This window comes from Lissotriton helveticus, chromosome 5_1 (assembly GCF_964261635.1).
Source record: "Lissotriton helveticus chromosome 5_1, aLisHel1.1, whole genome shotgun sequence".
NCBI classification, from domain to species: Eukaryota; Metazoa; Chordata; class Amphibia; order Caudata; family Salamandridae; genus Lissotriton; species Lissotriton helveticus.
In genome coordinates, this window is record NC_136065.1 from 212,537,143 (window position 1) to 212,558,839 (window position 21,697).

A 21,697-nucleotide genomic window follows, 5' to 3' on the forward strand; every position below is an offset into this window, starting at 1 on the left:
ATGACACATATGTTGTGTGACTGTCTGTCTGGCGCAGATCTCCCGTCCCCTGTCCACCTGACAGTGCGCGAAGATCCCCCAGACCAGAAGTGGCGCCACCCGGGTCCCCCTAAGAAGATCTAGCCCAACTGGCTAGTCCCTGGTCCACTGATGCATCCACTGGGAAACTCATCCCCCAATCATTCCTCACGCTGGACTCCTGTACCCTCCCTACCGGAGCGGTACTGCCAGACTCTAGAACCACAGGAGCTCTGGTTACAGACGCTCCAGGTCCTCTACTCACTAGGAGATCTTCCTCAAATGGACTAACAGGACAGCCTAGGTCCCCAACCTGGTGTTCCCTACAGAAACCATCCAAGTCCTGAGGCAGGGCTTCGGGCGTCTGGGGACCCTCGGTCTCCCCCTCACTCCTGCTCCACTGAGCCAGGCAGTGAGCCCCTACACCCTCCTCGCTATCCTGGGACCTAGCTGGGCTACACTGAGCCTCTTCCACCACGCTGGGCTGGAAGATACCTGAACCACTACTTTTGGAGTCACTCACCAATGACTCTAGAGAACCTCTTGCGCTCTCCCAGCGGTCTGCTTCCTCTGCAAGCTTCCAAGGACAAAAGGAGTCACACCTCAACAGGTGCTGGCGCAATTCTGGACAACAAATACTGAGGAACTGCTCTCTGAGAACCATCTTCATGGCTCCCCTCTCCTTCCGGTCCGGCCTAGTCGCCAGCCACTCACACTGTGCATCTGAACAGTCATCCAGAAACCCCTCCCAATCCTGGTGAGGCAGTCTCCTAAGGTTCCTGAACTTCAACCGATACTCCTCCTCTTGGGAAACAGGTACCATACTCTGGGAACTGGGACTTTCTGCACTGAAATCTATATAGCTGCCACCACTGGACTCAACCCTCCCTGGGGAATCCAGACAATCAACACTGCGCGCAGGGGATAGTCTACCCTCCAGAGCTACTTTGCCTCTGGTGGAGGCCCTCTCAGCCTCCTCTATCCTTTCTTGCGCTAAGACCCTCTCAGTCTCTAGCTGTTGCTTCTTAACCTCCAGCTGCACCATAGCCTGGGCATGCTCTAACCTGAGCTTCTCTAAGCCCAGCTGGTGCTCCCTTTCTCTCCTCCTATCTTCCCACTCTTCTGGGGACAGGGAAAGGGATGAGGCGCTGCCTCCTGCGCTGGACCCAGCAAGGGACTCCCTACCTATGGGGTCTTCACTCTCTACTGGCATCCAGGTACTGACATCTTGTCCTTCCTCTTCTGAATCTTCAGGGCTCCCCACAGACCCACCACCCTCATGGTGTGAGGCCCAGGCCCTTTCCTCACCGCGCTCAAGATCCCATTGCTCCTCTTGCCATCTGACCATGCATTTTCTAAGTGCATACCAGCCTGACTTATCCGCCCCTATGCCTCTCTCTTCACAGAACCTTCTCAGCTCCCACACACCGTATGTGGCTAGATCATTGAAATCAAAAACAAGCTCCATTCTGGCAGACGTTCTGGTGAAAAGATTACACAGGGAACCTAGGGGTCTGAGCTTAACACAGGAGTACACAATTCACAAAGGATTCAGCAAGCTCTCTACCCCAGAGAACTCACCCTCACTTGTCTAGTGCCACACACCATTCATCCACAAACAACCCTCCCCTCAAACTGGTAAGGCAGTTTCTACCACCCCTGATTCCTCAACCTGACCACACGTGACACAGGTACCGACTCTGGGCGCAGGGAAGGGGACAAATGCACTGGACACAATTACACAATGATACCTTTTGGAGAAAAAAATAATGGAACTTCGAAAACAATAATCCCCTAAAATGTGGTCATCTAAAATGTAGAGTTTTGTAGTGCGGCCAGTTGCCACTGTGGTACAACGCAAACACAAATCCTTATCCTCAACGCTGCCGCCAATGTTAGAAATGGGATCCCTGGCTGGCCAGGGCTTTCGCCAAAGTCAGTCAGAGACCACCACTCCTAAGTCAGGGCAAGGGAGTTACACGCCAAGATATCCCCTGCTCACCCTCTAGGTAACGTGGCGCGAGCAGCAAGGCTAAACTTGGAGGCGATGTGAGTTAAGTATTTGCGCACGCACCCAAGCAACAACACCCAGGCCCACCACAAAGGAAACTCCACACAAGGTTATATAAAAATAGGCTTTGTATTACACCAAAACACATTAGATAAAAACACACACTTTACAATGTGCCAACAGGCACGGGCAGAATTTACAGGGGATATGTACAAGACAGGGCCACCTGGACCACTGTCCGGAATCAGCACTTTTAGAAGTAACACTTTTAGAAATAGCACTTAGAATATAAAACATAGAATGTAAAATCACTGTAGCACAAAATAGCACACAACCAGTAACTACTGGTAAGCAGGACCTCACTAGCACCACCTGCACTAGGAGAAAAACAACCACCTAAGTATCACAATACCTGTAGGGGTGTAAGAACATGGCACATGACGCATTAAAACACATTCAGAGGTGCAGGGAAGGGAAACACATGATGCATCAACAATACATTCAGAGGTGTAGCAATAACAATTGCGCAGTAATCACATTGGCACATAAATCATAAATGCGCCAGAATCACATTAGCCACAACCTGTGACTGTCCCTAGGCCAACTGGCCTCTCTAGGGCTAGGACGCCCTGTGTCCCAAAGTCAGGGGCCTAAACGTGGCAGCTGCCCACAAAGTGCTGGGCAGCTGTGAAACAATGATGGGGCCAAAGGCGGGAGCCTCGCAGGCTCTGAAGAAATACATTGTCCCCCTGAGCCTCCCAGGGCTCTAGACAAATGACTGGCCCCTTTGAGCCTCGCTGGGCTCTGGAAACAACTGATGTGGGACTCAAGAGCCTCTCGGGCTCGGGATACAAAATGCCCTCCTTGAGCCTCTCTGGGCTCTCAAAGACAAATGTGGCGGCTGAGCCCCTCGTGGCTCGAAGAACAAATGCCCCGTCGTTGGAATTGCCTGCTCTCTCGCAGAGCAACTCTGGAAATGGCCAAACTGCACCCCCAAGAGCCTCGCTGGGCTCTCAGCAAACGAAAATGCCCCAGGAGCCTCAACAGGTTCTACACACTGGAGGGGGGGCGGGCACCGGCAATGTGCCCCGATGTCCCCCCTCTCTCCAAGCTGCCCTGGACTCGGAGCTCCCGCCCAGCCGGCTTCACTTACCGGCACTTCTGCAGGCGGGGGCTCCTTCCGGCAGTCGCGGTCCTCTTCGCCGGTGACTGCGGCGCTCTCCTCCACCACGGGAGCCTCGCTGCTGCGTCAGGCGGGACTGGGCAGTAGGCGGGGCTCTACCGGGCACGGGAGCCCCGCGGACCTCACCTGCTCAGTCCCGGCCGCCTCTTCTCAACAGGGAGTTCTCCCTGCCACCCCGGAGCGCGGGGTGGGCTCCCGTCCGCTTCCGGTTTTCGGGGGCGGGACTTCCGGTTAGCTCGTCTCGGGCCGCGCTGCAGTTGGTCAGCCGGCCCAATGCTTCCGGGTCGTCGCGGGCAGCGCAGCGGCCCGTTTTAGGCAGGCAGGCGGGCTATCAATATCCGAGGGGTAGGCTCCCTCGCGATTAACTAATTAAATACCGGCCAATATGCGGCGTGGGCAGCCGCTTAGGAGGTACAGAATCCCTGGCGGGGAATATGCCGGGTGGGCACCGGCCTTAACGAACAAAGCGCTCCCAAGCGCTATAAAGGTCAGTAAAGCGCTCCCAGCGCTAAAGGGGAATAAAAGGAAGTCCCTGTCGCTATAAAGCACTCCCTCAGTGCTAGCAGTGAAAGGGACGCGCTCCCAGGCGCCAGGGGCCAGGAAAAGCGCTCCCCAGCGCTAGGAGCAAGGACAAAGCTCCAGCTGGGTCTGGAGGCAGGCAGGGGGGCAAGGCTGGGCCCAGATCCAGCTCACTGGGTCTCCAGGCAGGGAGACAGTCCAAGTGGCGGTCCTCCTGGCCCCAGCAACAGCAGCAGCCCCCTCTGGCAGGATCCTGGAAGAGAACAACTACTGTGAGGACACAGCCCCATTTTTATACACCACATTCATTTGTTCTGGCACAGGGTGAAGGGGAAAACCAGTCGCAGCTGGTTGGTGAGCACTCTTGATGTGCTCATCACCTCACTCTATTCACTGGCAGGGCTAGGGTAATCAGTCGCACCACAGGGGGCGGAGCCAGCATTGTCTGGGGAAAACCCAGCCTCATTCAGGACACAGGTACACTCCTCCCCAGCCATCAGCATGCTGATCTCAGCACTCACCACTGGGCAGACCCATCCAGACATCCTGGAGCCTGGCATCCCAGCCAGCTCCAGCCAATCACACTCCAGCACCCTCACAGCACACGTGCATCAATGTCTAGAAGTGGCACTTCCCCACTAGACACATTCATGCGGCATACATCATCTTGCAGCATTTAATCACTCGAGTCCACACATACCAGACTCGAGCCTGTACACCCCATGCATCAGGAACTACCAGGGACCCATACATTCCCCATGCATTCCTATGGGAGGGCAGGTCTATCTCACCACATGTACTCAAAGTGCGCACGCACTTTCCACTGGGACACAGTGAAAGTGCGCAGAACCCAAAAAATCACCATCACCAGGTCATCATTAAAAGCAAACGGCCAAGTCCAACACTTTGCCGTTTCCAACTTGATATGGAGCATCTGTGCGCGCTTTTTGGAGCAAACGGTCTCTGTCTTTATAATGGAGCAGGCAAGCTACCACCGGGCGGGGAGGACGCCCCGGCTGCGGTGGCCTCGCAGGCACCCTGTGCGCACGCTCCAGGGTGTAGAAAGGGGACAATCCCTCGAGAGCCACCACCGTTCTCAACCAGTTCTCCAAGTCTGCACCATGTCTGACCCCTCCACTTTTTCAGGCAGGCCCACTGCACAAATGTTATTGCGCCTGTTCCTACTTTCGGCGTCCTCAGCACATCTCTCCAGTGCTAGGCGTCTGCCATCTTGTTCGTTAGTGCAGTGTGGGCTGGTGTCACCTCCTGGAGTATTCCTTCCACTTGTTTCACTATATCCGCTAGCTTAGAGTGATCTGCTCTCAGGAGGACAAGTTCCGTCGCCACTTGCGCAATTTCTTGATGCAGGGCCGTGCGGGAATCCGCAATTGCCGCCAGTATTCGGTCAAACTGCTGCTGCATTCCGGGGTCCCCGGGGTGCTTCCAGGGCATCTAATTCAGCCTGGGTTGGCGCTTCGCTGTCCGATAGCTGGTGTGCTCCATCTTTCTTCCCTTTCGTTTTCCCCATGGCCAGGCGCTCCAGAGTGTGTCCGAATATGTCTAGGCACCCCACAGCGTCCTGACCGCCTGAAGAGAGTTAAGTTCCGGATCCACTGCAGCCAAGTTCAGGAGTCCTACTCGCCACGAGGACCACTGCTCAGCAGCGTGGGTGCCCCAGCCCACAGAGTGCTATCGTTCCCCAGCGGTGCCAATGCAGGAGCACCAAAGGAAAGGTCCATCTCTGCCATCCATCCTATTGCTCATTATCCCGGGCCTGGAATTATGCACGGTGGCAGCAATGGAGACACAACACCTCGTCCTCCAATAAAAGATCCAAGCATAAAATGCCCACCCCTTGTGGTCCTGTACAGGGTATGCCTCCCCTCCTGCACCAGTCTGGAGCCAATTCCACACTGCCCAGGCCGCTATTACGGTTCCAGACCTCCACTGCACTTCCTCACCGCCAGAGTTATATCGGGGATACCAAGCCCCCTGGTTCGCCTCAGATCGCTCCACCGGGGAGGCAACAACACTCGCCCCAGTTCTCTTCCACTGCCCGCAGCGCACCGCCAACTGTTATCTCCTAGCCTCAGGGGCCCCAGGACCCATACCGCAGTGTGTCCAGCCACTTCCACAGCAAACGCTGCAAACAATGCCACAGTAGATTCCACTCCAGCAGCTCCCAGCCGTCTCTCTGCGCGCACCCCCGCTCCTGCCACAGCTCGCAGGCCGCTGTCGTGCCTGATGCCCCGCATCCGCCTCCGCTGCCCGGGAGTCCACGTCTAGCTGCACCCCACTCACCGTGGCAAGAACAGTAGTGCCGCTGCTCCCTCGCACGTCGCCAGGCAGCCCTGCGCTGCCGCTCCCTCTCCAGATCCCCCGGTCGAAGCCTCAGGGCCTACGCCTCCATCTTCCGCGGCGACTCCTCTGCAGGCCGGCTACACATAGGGTATTCACAGAGCAGAATCGGGCAGTCCGCGACCTCTCAAGCGGAGGCCCCGTACCAGTCCACAATTTGACCTCCGCTGTGCCGCCCCGGCCACACCGCCAGGGAGCGGGCCACCCAGCCTATAGTGCCGTACCTTCTTCGTCTCTGGCTCAGTTTTCAAATCCTCCACACCGCCGCCATTTTGTGTCTGCTGCCGCCAGCGGCCTCCGACTGGGAAACTACAGATAAACTCCCGATTGACGGTATGTCGTCGGTACAGCACCAGCTCAGGCCCGCACCGTACCAAAGACACTCTGTGCCACCAGGCGGGCGAAGAACCGCTTTAATACAGGATTAATATGGGGATCCTCGCAGCCGGCTCCATCGGCTCCCAAGCCACACCCCATCCACTGAAAATTCACTCTTGTGCACCCAAATATCGATTGTACCCATTTTCGAAGACAAAATATTGAAGAAAAAAAAATTGGACCGGTTACTATTTTTTTTTTTACCTAACTCCTACCCAGAGTTCTCTCCTTCTTTTTTGCATAATTTATGCGTCACTCTATGCCTGAAAGGGTTTTGTTTTGACTTAATACTGGGTGCTCCCTTGTGTCTGGACAAAGCTATACCTCTCTGAAGAGCTCTAATTAGAGAGAAACACTGTGTCAGGGGTTGCTTTTAATCATTTCAGGTTGGCTTGAGTTGGTATTTTACCAATTCAAAGCTGTAATATTGTGCCTGGAGTGATAAATGGCTTTTGTTATTTGACAGCTCGGCAAGGACTGCACTGTACTAGTCCTATGCTTAAAGACTTTGCTGTTCAAATGACGAAAGACTTTGTCATTTTCTATCTCGGCATGGATAGCACTGTCTAATCCTATGCTTAAAAACTTTGATAGAAAAACAGACATTTGAGGTGAGCAGATCTAGAGTGTCGCTGGTGTTGAGAGTGCTCTAACAGGAGCTGCTTTCCACCTAAACTGAGACCTACCCAGAGTTCTCTCCTTCTTTTTTGCATATATATATATATGTGTTTCTGATGGATACTTCTGCCTGTGGATTCCTCACCTTTTGAATACACCCTGGGCCAGCATTCCGCAGGAAATTCATTCCTAGCTCTCCCATGTCGATGAGGAAGTCATAATGAACAGGCTCCACTCACGGCACCGTATGACTTCATCGGAACCACAAAAGGACCTCGTCGATGTGCTGACGTCAGTTCCCTTTTTTTCTGCGCTGTTGACGCTTAACGGTTTTTCTAGGGGCTCTCCATTTTCTACTGGAAAACTTTGTATCTCTGGATTGTTTCCTGATGGCTACTTCTAGGAAGATGGGTTTTAAACCTTGCAGAGAGTGTGGCGGACATATGTCAATCAAGGACCCGCAAAAGGACTGCTTCTGGTGTTTAAGGAAGATGAACCCGAAGGTGATAAAGGAGTGTGAAGCCAAGCTTTTTATGGCCAAAGCCAAGAAGGAGAAGAGGGGTCGAAAGAGGGCGGAGTCTTCATCTTCTCACACTTCGAGGTCGAAGAAACATATGAAATCGAAGAGAACACATCTGCGTTGTTCATCGAAGGCCAGGGCATCAAGGTCGAGTTCGGCCACTCCGGCAGAGCGACCTCGTAGGAAGGACTTTATCTCTCCATCCCCTTCTCCTCAGGTGATGCCGGTTCCATCTCCGGTACCGGGTTCACTGGCATCGAAAGGCTCTTCACGGCATGAAGAATCACCGGCTCGTTCTTGAACGTCCTTTTATACCTCCCCACACTTTACGATGTGGCGAGATTCCTGTTTTTAAAAGAACAGAAATTAGTTTTTCGCTTGAAAACAAACATTGTGGGGCTTAACGATGAGATATCGTGGGTCTCATTATGATTGGGACACACACACTCCCTAATCTTCTGGTTCAATAGTTGATCCATTACCAGCATGCTTTGTATAGTCTGCGGTCTTATACAACAGTTAGCAATAGGCCTGACGTCCACTATCCTGCTTATCCTTAATGTGCACCCAATATCTAAAAAGCTTTTTTGTCCTTAAAGTACTGTCCTCTCTATATGCCTGACTTTGGCTGCATCATTGATTAAGCCTTGACACACCTACAGAGAGGTACACTATCCAGCATATGGGACATATGTATATTTCATATATTATCTCTGTAGGTTAATTCAAGCATTGAGACCATTAGCAATCCATCTGTAGTCCATTAAAAGGCGTCTATCCTATGACATACATTCTCAACTGCTGTGTTATCTAGGTTCATATGCATACACAGTGAATTCGGTACCACGCATGTGCATAGGTGAGACACTGATCTCCTATACATGCCAAATGGTGTTTCCCTGGTGTTAGGTGTTAGGGATTAACCAATAAGGAGGCATACACAGTGAATTCGGTACCACGCATGTGCATAGGTGAGACACTGATCTCCTACACATGCTCAATGGTGTTTCCCTGGTGTCGGGTGTTAGGGATTAACCAATAAGGAGGCATACACAGTGAATTCGGTACTACGCATGTGTATAGGAGAGACACTGATCTCCTACACATGCTCAATGGTGTTTCCCTGGTGTCAGGTGTTAGGGATTAACCAATAAGGAGGCATACACAGTGAATTCGGTACTACACATGTGTATAGGAGAGACACTGATCTCCTACACATGCTCAATGGTGTTTCCCTGATGTCAGGTGTTAGGGATTAACCAATAAGGAGGCATACACAGTGAATTTGGTACTACGCATGTGTATAGGAGAGACATGGATCTCCCACACATGCTCAATGGTGTTTCCCTGGTGTCAGGTGTTGGGGATTAACCAATAAGGAGGCATACATAGTGAATTCGGTACTATGCATGTGTATTGGAGAGACACTGATCTCCTACACATGCTCAATGGTGTTTCCCTGGTGTCAGGTGTTAGGGATTAACCAATAAGGAGGCCTTTATAAAGACACTGTCCCCCCTCTAGTCTTTACCTCCCCTTCGGCTTGGTCAAAGACAGAGGTACCGACGGACAGGTAAGTCCTCCACTGGTCAGATAGCATTACCATACTTTTTATACCATACCCCTGTTTAATCTAGTATCTTTATGGTTTAGTTATCAACCTGTTTCATTCTGTAAACTCCTAGCATGTGATCCACATTGTATGTAATGATTTCAGTTAACCATGGGACTCTGTCCCCAAGGAAACCTCTAGATATGTCAGAATTCCATAGGTATGTCATCAATCCCTTGCCCCTGTGCGGTTGGTTTATGGTCTGCAGACATTTTCAACAATAGGGTTTCTGTTTTTACAGAGAACACACTCAGAATTAAGAAGTGTGTTTTCCTATTCTTTTTATTTTATATAGAGCGGGTCCTCCCACACCGAGCAGTTGCCGGGCAAGGTGAGGTCTACTCCCACATAAAGCTGGGTGAGTACTTACATTTGGTCAATAGAACTATGCATTGAGCACCCTATATGCCTCTATCTTTCAAGGTTTTTGCTTCTGTATAACTTTAATACAGTATAGCTTTTTTTGAGACTGTTAGCTAGTTTTCTAACCTTCAATGTTTTTATGATTATCACTATTTTGGTTACAAGACTGGATGAACACCCTACATCTTCTGGATACTGAAACAGTCACTTGTACTCCAGGTCTTTGGTAGGGGCATCGTACCAGTTCTTATTAATTACATTTACACTGAAATTCTTCTTCATTGCAGTAGCATTTTTCAAACTAGGTCCTGAAGAAAGCCAGGTTAACATTAACCAAACTATCTGTTTTTTCACTTCTTTTTAATCTTGGCACTTGTGAAACACTAAATAAAAGATGGTGGTGTTTTCCGGTAGCTATTTTTAACCCGCACTTTTTCATGCACTGCACTTTTCAACATTTTTTAGCACCACTCTACTGAAAACCTGGACAGTTTAGTGTCCTCTAGATGCAGTGTGAGCAAAGTCCCCCTCATTGAGGGGTGCACTTCACTGTACCTATATATCTCAGTCCCAAATGACGATGCTCCGCCAGTGAGGTGGGCTGATGGGACGTGTCTCATTATAGTGGAACTGAGTCCATTGGGGTTTTTCTAGCTTAACAGTCTCACCATTTTGTTGACCAGTGTTCTCCTAGTTTTGTTATTTGTTCATTTTATGGGGGTTTGGCATTGATTTGGTCATTAAAAATAATTCCCTCGGGCCCTCTTTTCATATCATGGTTTTCACGGATCCATATCCTCCTTTTCCAGCTCATGGGTCAGATTTGTCGCATTTTCTCAATGCAATGTTTTGCATGTTTGCCAGGGCCTCTGCTCCATCAGGCGCGCCTTCGGGCCTGTGGGTCCTTTAACTTGGGTGTTCCTCAATTTTATCCCCAGGCACCCTTCATGCCATTCTTGCCATCGACTCTGGCTTGGCATTTCCCGGCGCCAAGATCCTCCACTCTGGCTCCTCGGACTTCTTTGGCTGCTGAATCATCGATGCCTCTAATTCGATATACATCGAGGTTCAAAGACGAGGCTCTTCCGTCGACGCCGTTGATGTCTTCACCGGCGCCACGTATGGCTCCACTGACGCCAATGCCTAAACAACGTTCTAGGAGAGAGGCGCAGAGGCTCATTGAAACCTGGATGAACGCCTCCTCTGCACCCGACATCGCCATCGCCATCCCAGACGGATACAAGATCACCCGGAGGGACCGCGTCAACCAGACTGGAGGAGGCATCGCCATCATACACAAGAACACCATCCGCATCACGACCAACTCCGACGACATCTTCAACGCCGCCGAACACCTTCACTTCCAGATACACACCGACCCCAAGACGACCCTCAGAGGCACCCTCGTCTACAGACCCCCGGGACCACGCACACAATTCAGCAAAGACATCACGGACTTCATCAGCCCGCACGTCCTCCCCTCCGCTGACTATCCTCCTAGGGGACCTCAACTTCCACCTGGAGAACAACAAGGACCGCAACACCGCCGCCCTGCTGGACAACCTCGGACTCAAGCAACTGGTCAACACCCCCACCCACTACGCCGGCCACACGCTTGATCCCGTCTTCTCATCCAGCAAGCACATCACCTTCAGCCACTCTGCCGGACTTCACTGGACCGACCACAGCTGCGTCCACTTCAGCTTCAGAAGAACCACGACCCACCACCACCCGCAACAGGTTCCTCGCCGGAGCTGGAGCAAGATCACTGCAGAGCAGCTCACCGCCTCCCTCAGACAGAACCCTCCCTCCAGCACTATGGACCCCAACGAAGCAGCCCGCAACTTCACGCAGTGGCTGACCGCCTGCGCCGACGACCTGGCACCATTGAAGAACCCTCCCAGCAGACCCAGAGCAAGTAAGCCTCCTGGTTCACCGACGAACTGAAGGACTCCAAGAAGAACTGCCGCTCCCTCGAGAAGGTCTGGCTCCTCGACCAGACCACAGACAACATGACCGCCCTCCAACAAGCCACCCGCAAGCACCACCAGCTTATCCGCACCACCAAGAAGACATCACTGAAGGAACGACTGGACAACAACGCCCACGACAGCAAGGAACACTTCAGCATCGTCAAGGAGTTCTCCAACCCCAGCACCGGCAACAACGACATCACTCCTTCACAAGGTCTCTGCGACTCTCTCGCCTCGTTCTTCCACCGCAAGATCGCCGACATCCACAACAGCTTCGGCGCACCATCCACGCACCCAACCGTAGAACCAACGCCCCCCACCGCCACCCTCCGCACCTGGACCACGGTGACCACCGAAGACACAGCCCGCACGATGAACACCATCCACTCCGGATCTCCGACCGACCCCTGCCCCCACCACGTCTTCAACAAGGCCGACTCCACCATCGCACCCCAACTCCGGAACATCATCAACACCTCTTTCAACACCGCCACCTTCCCGGAGAGCTGGAAGCATGCCGAGCTCAGCGCCCTACTGAAGAAACCAACAGCGGACCCCACCGACCTCAAGAACTTGCGCCCCATCTCGCTCCTCCCTTTTCCTGCCAAAGTCATCGAGAAGACCGTCAACAGACAGCTTGCCGCCTTCCTCGAGACGAACGGATCCCTTGACCCCTCACAGTCCGGTTTCCGAGCTAACCACAGCACCGAGACCGCCCTCATCGCAGCCACCGACGACATCAGAACCCTGCTCGACAACGGGGAAACAGCGGCCCTTATCCTCCTGGACCTCTCTGCAGCGTTCGACACTGTCTGCCACGGCACCCTAGTTCAACGCCTCAGCAACATCGGTATCCAAGAGAAGGCACTGGAGTGGATCATCTCGTTTCTCGCCGGTAGAACCCAGAGAGTCCGCCTCCCCCGTTTTGATCCGAGGCCACCGAAGTCATCTGCGGCGTACCGCAACGATCTTCACTCAGCCCCACCCTCTTCAACGTCTACATGGAACCTCTTTCAGCCATCGCACGCCAACACAACCTCAACATCATCTCCTACGCCGACGACACCCAACTGATCCTCTCCCTCACCAGAGACCCCGCCACCGCCAGAACCAGCCTACACGAAGGGATGAAGGACGTCGCCGAGTGGATGAAGAACAGCCGCCGGAAACTGAACTCAGACAAGACGAAAGTCCTCATCCTGGGACCATCGCCCTCCGCCTGGGACGACTCCTGGTGGCCCCCCGCCCTGGGCGCCACTCCCAAGCCGACAGACCACGCACGCAACCTGGGCTTCATCCTGGACTCCTCCCTCTCAATGACCAGACAAGTCAACGCCGTATCCTCCTCAAGCTTCAACACCCTACGCATGCTCCGCAAGAGCTTCCGATGGATCCCGACCGAAACCAGGAAGACGGTCACCCATGCACTCGTCACCAGCCGACTGGACTATGGAAACACCCTCTACGCCGGAACCACAGCCAAGCTACAGAATAGACTCCAACGCATCCAGAATGCCTCTGCCCGACTCGTCCTGAACATCCCCCGACGCAGCCACATCTCCGGCCACCTGAGGGACTTGCACTGGCTCCCCGTCAGCAAGAGGATCACGTTCAGGCTCCTTACCCACGCACACAAGTCTCTCCACGACCTGGGCCCCAAGTACCTCAACGACCGCCTGACCTTCTACACGCCCACCCGCCAGCTACGTTCTACTAGCCTCGCCCTCGTCGCCGTACCACGCATCCGAAGAGCCACCGCCGGAGGAAGATCCTTCTCCTACCTGGCGGCCAAGACATGGAACTCCCTCCCCATCCACCTTTGGCTTACCAAGGACCATCTCGCCTGCAGGAGACAACTCAAGACCTGGCTGTTTGAGCAGTAGCGGACCCCTTCCCCCAAGCGCCTTGTGACCCTTCTGGGTGAGTAGCGCGCGATACAAATGCTATGATTGATTGATTGATTGATTGAAGAGAAGGAGTATGCGCAAAATCAAGAGGAAGGGGAGATTATCGATTCTGTGGAAGAGTTTGAAGGCCTTCATGAAGCTAGTGCCCTTGATACTTCTCCTGAATATAACCTTCCATCTGCAAGTGGTGTTGTAGTACAGGACATAGCTCCATACCATGTGGTTATAACGATGGCGGCTGTTTTACTTGGTCTTCAGCTTTCTTCAGCTGAGGTTAAATCTAATATTCTAACAGAAGTTTTGAACACATCTTCGTCAACTTCGGAGCCGTTGCTTCCCTTTACTGATGCTTTGACTGAACAAATCTTGGAGGTGTGACAGAAGCCTCTGTTTGCTCCTGCAATTTCTCGTTCTATCTCGAGAAGGTACAGGCCTGCCCCTGGTGATCCGGCTTTTTTATCATCACATCCTATGCCGGAAAGTCTGGTTGTCCAGGCTTCTTGTTCGAAGCAGTCTTCTGGTACTTTCCCTACCATTCTGGGTGACAGGGATTCTAAAAAGATGGAGCAAGCTGCAAATAAAGTGTTTTCTTCTGCAAGTATGGTTTTTAAGTCCACTAATGCAACTTGCCTTCTTGGGCGATATATCCATGCTTTGATGGACTCCGTTGTACAATTAGCCCCAAAGTTGCCTGAGGAAAATCGTGCCAATTTCTTAGAAGTCCTTTCAGATTCACAAACTGCGGCACGTGATTCGATTCAGTCGGGCATAGACACTGCTGACTCTGTGACTCGTGTGATGGGATCTTCTGTGGCTGCAAGGAGACAGGCATGGCTTAGATCATCTGGTTTCTCTGATGATGTTCAGGTGACTTTGCTGGATTTGCCCTTTGATGGGTCAATGCTCTTTGGTTCAAAGGCATATTCAGCCATAGAGCTTTTCAAAGACAGCAGGGCTACTGCAAGGTCTCTGGGTCTCCAGGTGCAGTCTAGAGGATACGGCTACAAGCGGTATCGTGGATTTGGGAGGTCTGCTTCCTTTCGTGGCCGCCAACAATCCCAACAGAGTCAGCAACAGCAGAATCCCTTTTCCAAGTCGTACCGAGGGAAGAATAAAAGAGGCCTCAGGGGTGCAGCTCGACAACAATCCTCCTCCTCCTCTACCTCTCCTCCCGCCACCGTTGGTACAACAGGAAAACAGTTCTAGATCCCCCATCTTAGAACATGTTGGTCCTGTTGGAGGTCTGGTGTCCCACTTTCTACAAGATTGGAGATTGAGCACGTCCGATCGTTGGGTCTTGAATCTTGTAGGGAATGGGTACGCCCTCTCCTTTTTGGAGTTTCTCCTCCTTACCCTCCTCGCCAGGTTTGGTGCTCAGAGGACCACTTATTGCTCTTGCAGCAGGAGGTTCTTACTTTGCTTCAGAAAGGTGCGATAGAGGTGGTTCCGGAGGAGGAAAGGGGCCAGGGTTGCTACTCCCAGTATTTCCTGATCCCCAAAAAGGATGGTCGCTTGAGACCAATCTTGGACCTCAGATTTTGAACCTTTACCTCAGGCAGGAGAAGTTCAAAATGTTGACCTTGGCTCAGGTTCTTCTTGCGGTGCAACAGGAAGACTGGATGATGTCCATCGATCTGCAGGATGCGTATTTTCATCTTCCCATCCTGAAGTTGCATCAGAAGTATCTCCGGTTCACGGTAGAGTCGCAACATAATCAGTTTGCGGTTCTTCCGTTCGGTCTTACTTCTGCACCTTGAGTCTTTACTGAGGTCATCTCAGAAGGTAGGGGTTCCTGTTTTCCCCTACCTGGGCGACTGGCTGTTGAAAGCGGAGTCTCCAGAGTTAGTTCCGCGCCACTTGCAAGTGACAACTCATCTGTTTTTTTCAAATTGGGTTTTTCGATAAATGTACCCGAATCTCACCTGGTGTCTTCTCAGCACAGCCTGTTCATAGGGGCAATACTGGACAATTCTGTGCTTCGAACATACCCGCCTCCGCAGAGGATTCTCGACATTCAGGAAATGATTCCTTTTTTTCACAATGGAGCGGTTGTTCCAGTCCCGATGGTCCTTTGCCTGCTCGGTCTGTTCGCTTCCTGCTTACTTCTTGGTCAGTCATGCACGCTGGCACATGAGGACACTCCAGTGGTGCCTCTGCAAGCAGTGGTATCAGCACAACAGAGATCTTGGGGAGAAGATCAGAATCTCCAGAGAAGCTGCAGTGGAGCTGGCTTGGTGGAGTGTGCAGGGCAACCTGGTTCAAGGAAAGCCCTATCAGTCTCCTCTGAGCCTCCACTCTATGGTGGAGTGCTCATCTGTGGGATTTGGAGGTCAAAGGTCTTTGGTCTCCAGAGGAAAGGTTGCTTCATATCAACCTGTTGGAACTGTGGGAGATACATTTGGCACTAAATGCTTTCCTTCCTTCCCTTCGTGGTAAGTCGGTTCAGATCCTAGCGGACAACACTACCACGATGTGGTACTTAAACAGGGAGGAGTGGGGTCCTATCCTCTCTGCTGAGAGGCTCTGCGACTCTAGTCCTGGGCTCAGAGCCAACGGATTTGTGTGTTTGCAAATCATCTGGCTGGTGTGCTAAATGTTCGTGTGGACAGTATCAGTTGGCGTTACTTGGCCGATCACGAGTGGCGGCTTCATCCGTAGGTGGTCCATCGCATTTTTCAGATGTGGGGGTCTCCTCGGTTGGACCTGTTTGCCACTCACGAGAACGAGCACTGCCCGTTGTTCTGCAGTCTCCAGTTTTCGATGCTGGGAGCATTGGGTGACGTGTTTCAATTGGATGGGAGTTCGCAACTCGTTTACACGTTTCCTCCCATACCCTTGATTCCTCGGGTTCTGAGGAAGATTCACCAAGACTGGGCCCAAGTCATATTGATCGCCCCGGATTGGCCAAGAAGGGTGTGGTACACAGATCTACTTCACCTCTTATCGCACCCGCCGTTCCGTCTCCATCTCAGGGCAGATCTCCTGTCGCAGTTGCAGGGGCAGGCTCTACACCCCCACCTCCAGAGCCTGCACCTTCATGCCTAGAGATTGAACGGGGCAACCAGAGTTCCTTCTCTCTCCCACCAGATATAGTGGATGTTATTTTATCATCCAGGCGACACTCCTCTAAATCTGTTCTCTCTTCCCGGTGGTCCCGATTTGTTAAGTGGTGCTGAGAGAGAGACATTGATCCTCTTAAGGCCCGTTTGTCTAATATTTTGGAGTTTTCACTTTCGTTGGCACAACAAGGTTGTGCTGTAGCTACTGTCAAGGGCTATTTATTGGCTTTGTTGGCCTTTCTATGTTTGCCGGACCAGTCATCTTTATTTAAGTCCCCCATTGACATGAGGTTCATTAAGGGCCTTACAAATAAGTTCCCTCCCACTCCTTTCATTATGCCTCAGTGGGATTTGAATCTAGTCCTTACTTTTTTAATGGGTTCTTTATTTGAGCCTCTTCATTCTTGCCCGTCAAGGCTTCTTTCTTTTAAAACGGTTTTCTTGATTGCCATTACCTCGGCTAGGAGGGTAAGTGAGTTTCAAGATCTTAGATCAAAACCTCCTTTCCTGACCATTCATGTGGATAAGTTGGTTCTAAGGACCAGGGCTGCTTTCCTTCCCAAGGTGGTTACCCCTTTTCATATGGGACAATCCATTACTTTACCCAGGGCTCGACAAATCCGAAAAATGGTACTAGTCCTGCAGGTCTAGTACCATGGAAAATCCCCTCGACCTGACTCCAACCCACTTGACCTCCGTCTATGAAAACGAGGAAAAGTGACAAGATAACAAGATTTAAAGGCATGTTTATTGCTCATTTCCTTTGTGAGTAATAAAAAATGCCTTTAAATTGTGTTATCTTGTCACTTTTGCTCTGTTTTTAAAGACAGAGGACAAAAGTTAGTTTGATTTCCTACTCGCCAGAAAGGGCGAGTAGGACCTAAAAATAGCTCTTCCTCATCCATTCTCCCTCGCAAATGCGAGCGGGCGAGTGGATTTGTCGAGCCCTGCTTTACCCACATTCTATCCTCCCCCCTCACCCTTCTAAGGAGGAAGAAAGACTGCATCGTTTGGACCCTAAGAGAGCTGTCAGCTTTTATTTGGATCGGACAAGAGATCTGAGGCTGGACGATCAGCTCTTCGTGGGCTATGTTGGAAAGATGAAAGGCAAGACTGTGCACAAGAGGATCCTTTCCCGTTGGATTATCTTGTGCATCAAGATTTTGCTATGCCCTGGCTAAGAAGGACCCTCCTGAAGGTATCAGAGCTCATTCCACCAGAGCTAAGTCTACTTCTGCTTTGGCTAGAGGTGTTCCTGTCCTTGATATCTGTAAAGCAGCAACATGGGCTTCCCTCCACAGCTTTGCAAAGCATTACTGCTTGGACTCTGAGGTTAGGTGGGATGGCCATTTTGCTCGCTCTGTTTTGCAGGATTTTTTGGTTTAGTCAGGTGGACACCCTCCTACAGGAGAGGGACGGCTTTGGGAGTCTATTCAAAAGGTAAGGAATCCACAGGCAGAAGTATCCATCAGAAGAACAAGTTACTTACCTTCGGTAATGCTTTTTCTGGTGAATACAATATCTGCCTGTGGATTCTTCACGGTCCCGCCCGCCTCCCGGTTGTCCACCTGCTTCTACCAAACATTTTATTATTTTAATCATGTATATGTTTTAATAGTGAGAAATGCTTTTCCGTGCTACTTCTCGTTGTATTTATTGATTATGCATTTGTAATTTTACATAAGTGTATATATTTGATATGCTATGTACATATTGAAAATGTGTTGGTCCGCCAGTTTGCCTCGGTGGCACGGAAAAAATGGGTGGATCTGACGTCAGCAAGTCGACGAGGTCCTTTTGTGGCTCTGATGACGTCATACGGTGCCGCGAGCGGAGCCTGTCCATTGTGACGTCCTCGTCGACTTGGGACAACTAGGAAAGAATTTCCCGCAGAAGGCTGGTGCAGGGGATATTCAAAAGGTGAGGAATCCACAGGCAGATATTGTATCCACCAGAAAAAGCATTACCAAAGATAAGTAACTTGTTCATCTACGCGATACATATATCTTCAAGGTATGTACCTGTGGAGTTAGGAATAGTTCATAGATACTTCCCTATATGCACTCACTCTCCTTTTGATATTATTTCCCTCGATAGTCTTCTACCACTATATACAGTGGGTCGATATTCAATAGTACAATCAACACAGCCTGGGATTCTAGACCCATGGGGGATAAAGCATTACAGTCAATCCTAAATTTCTGTGACTTTTTGACCATTGTATTGTTTCTGTTCAGGACACGGTAAAATCCTGCGGTTTTTTGCTGCACAGTTAGAGGTAGCTTACTACACAGTGTACTAGAAAGCTATAGTCACTCGAATGGCATCAGTACCTAAGACATGCATCCCAACAGCATTGCCTTACAAGACTGTCCAAGAATAAGATTAAACTTGCACTGGCATCTGCTCCCCAGCACCAGAAGAAACCCAGGAGGATAAGGTCGCGAGCGCTCTTTCACCAAAGGTTTCTTGACGCTTGAACATTCAAACAGGAATCAGTCAAGTTTTTTATATCATGCCTCAAGGAGCAACAATTCATTGTTTCACGCAGGTTATCTGGCAGAAGGTTCCAGACTTTGCTGAGTACATCGAAAGGACCTACTCTGTTTCCGTGGAATTTTTTGATTGGCGAGTTAGTTGTAGCAGAGTGCAAGGTTCTTGTGGGCGGTGTCGTTAGTTAATTTTCTATTTACAAAAAATAATAAAAAGGCGCCTGTAAGGATAAGGCTGCATTGTTGATGCAGAGACCCTTGGATTGGAAGTTGCCAGGAAGCCAAAGAAGCAGTAACTGAGCAAAAGGGTGCAGCCAAGGCAAGGCCATCTACCACCTTGCATCCGACTAAAGGACAATTGTGTGAACGCTCTTCCTTGCACCTACACATTCAGACCATCCCTTAGCCCCATCTCCAACAGCATCAACTACACCGCCTTCTACCCCGGTCAGCACCCTGCATACAAGCTGCGAGCTGTTTAGAAATATTGAGTTAAAAAAAGCTCAGTTGCTGGGAACAGACATGAGCTTGCCATCTGCTAACCTGAGAAGGCATGGCTTCAGCGTTGGTTCCACAGATCTTGACCCCGGCGTACAGGCACGCCTTGTAGTGGGACACTACAATGTCCCGTCCATACACCTTGTCAGCACCAACACCACAGTAATGTGGACCTAGAATAAACAACCTTCATTAGAACATGTAGTGCTTGTCCGGCCATTATGGCCTAGTAAATCGCAGGTCTAAAGTTGAACTAGCTGATCGCAGGGACCTCTGGGCCACCCCACACCTTTCTTGTTAACAAGAACCCATCAAGATAAAAAGCAGCAAATCAGAGCTTCATTCAAGAATGAGCTAAAGCGCAAGCTTACAGCGTAGCCTTCTGACGCAACAAGGGACTAAGTCCCTATCAGAGCTCTAAGTGGAATGAAAGGAGTGTATGTGCGGTCTCTAAAGGTTGTGTGGCCAATGTAATTAGGAGTGTGGTTTCAACACAATCTACATTTCTGTGATTCCAATTGTGTGCCATGACGTGTATTTTGATTACTCTCTGAGCATTCTGATATCGTATCCAGATATATAACATACACCCAAAAAAATGAACGGCCAGGACAATTGGCATTTGCCAATGGCATTAGCTGTTTAAGATAAGTGAGTAAAAGCAATGATTTTCTTGTAAATAAGTAATACTCCAAATGTTTCAATTCTGAAACTGTGAGACTGTGAAATAAACATTACTGAGGCTTGTGGAAAGGCTAGTCCACAGTGTCTCAATCAATCCTGTTATGTTCATTTAATTTTAGACATGTGCGCCCTTTTTCTCTCCACCTCTGGTCCATCTGCATATCTACACCTTATCTCTTTCCTCCTCAGCACCCTCTTTTCACTCCCTACTGAATGCACTTTCTCACATCTTCTTCACTTCACAACCCCTTCACTTATTTAGCTTTTGTTTTCTCAATACTTTGACAACTCTGTACCTCCTTTTGACACCTTTGCACAGACCCAATTCCAACTGGAACCCGCAACAATTGCTCTCGGCTACCTGCAGAAGGGCCAAAGATTGGATGACCGTGATTTCTTACCACCATTTTGGACCCTCTGACAGGCACAGTGAGAAACTCGCACTGCAGAGTGCTCATCTTCAGAGCCCTGGCCTCAACTCCAGAGCTCTCGATCATGGCCGGTTATAAATACCTTAGGAAATGCAAGCTGCCTCGAGTATAGGCAGGGCTTTACGTGGGCCAGATCTCACCGGTGCAGAGCACCTGCAGTTTTTTAAAGGAGGCCTTGAAACCTATCGGGCTCTACTTTGCGCCCTGGCACAGGCGGTCCCTTTTTTTCCAGACTGCAGTGACAGCAGTCATATCATGTGCGCGTGCTCACAATGCTCACTTCTCACGAGTGGAGAGATTACTCATGCCAGGTGTGCGTTGCAGGGGAAGGGAATTCCTTTAAAGAGAGTTTTTTTCTCTCTGGATTTCCCTTCTCTTTTTGAAACTCGGGAGCTGCAACATTGATGTGGTGTCACCACGGCTTTAAGTGGAAGCGTTTTCAATAATATATCCAAGCCATAATTGCTGCTTATTTATCTTATAGAAATGACAACCATTGACAAAGCCAATAGTTCTAACTTGTTGTAGGTATGATGTAACTTGTATCATATATCTGTATGGAATTACAGAAATAGCAAAATACAAGTCGGTGGCACAGTATGCAAAGCAAAGACTTTTCGCGTACGTGTTTTTAAGCTACGCCCTTAATTACATTGGCAATGTCCCTTTGAGAGACCCCCCAGTTTTTTCATTCCACTTAAAGCCCTGAGTATAGGAGATATTTAAATAGGAAGTAAATTGCTGACATTCATTACCTTGCCGTTTTCTACATTAATTGTTCGGAAATCTGTCAGTGTTTTTGCCAATATAATTAAGCTTATGAATATAGGGCCTGATGGGGACACCTTTCAATATCCGTTTTTAGGTCTCGGACTGGCGAAAAGCAGCGCATGCGCTGTCTGCCATGCAGAGGACGTTTTGGAATCGATACGATTCCAGCGTGCACGCAGGGAGACAAACAAGACAAAAGATGTGCACGTGGGGATTGGATGCTTTACGGGCGGCGTGATACATTGGGGACTTTTTTCTCACTGCCAGTAAAGCCAGTCCCCGCGTGCACATCTTCTGTCCGC

At 50.5% G+C, this 21,697-nt stretch overlaps 1 protein-coding gene across 1 annotated transcript in view; it reads right to left on the minus strand.

The window, feature by feature from the left end:
- LOC144754335 (glutamine synthetase-like) overlaps positions 1-21,697 on the minus strand; it is a 136,091-nt gene that overhangs the window by 18,059 nt on the left and 96,335 nt on the right. The window contains exon 5 of the mRNA XM_078642024.1: positions 19,555-19,682. Within this exon, the coding sequence (XP_078498150.1) occupies positions 19,555-19,682 (128 nt within the window). The remainder of the gene's footprint in view (positions 1-19,554; positions 19,683-21,697) is intronic.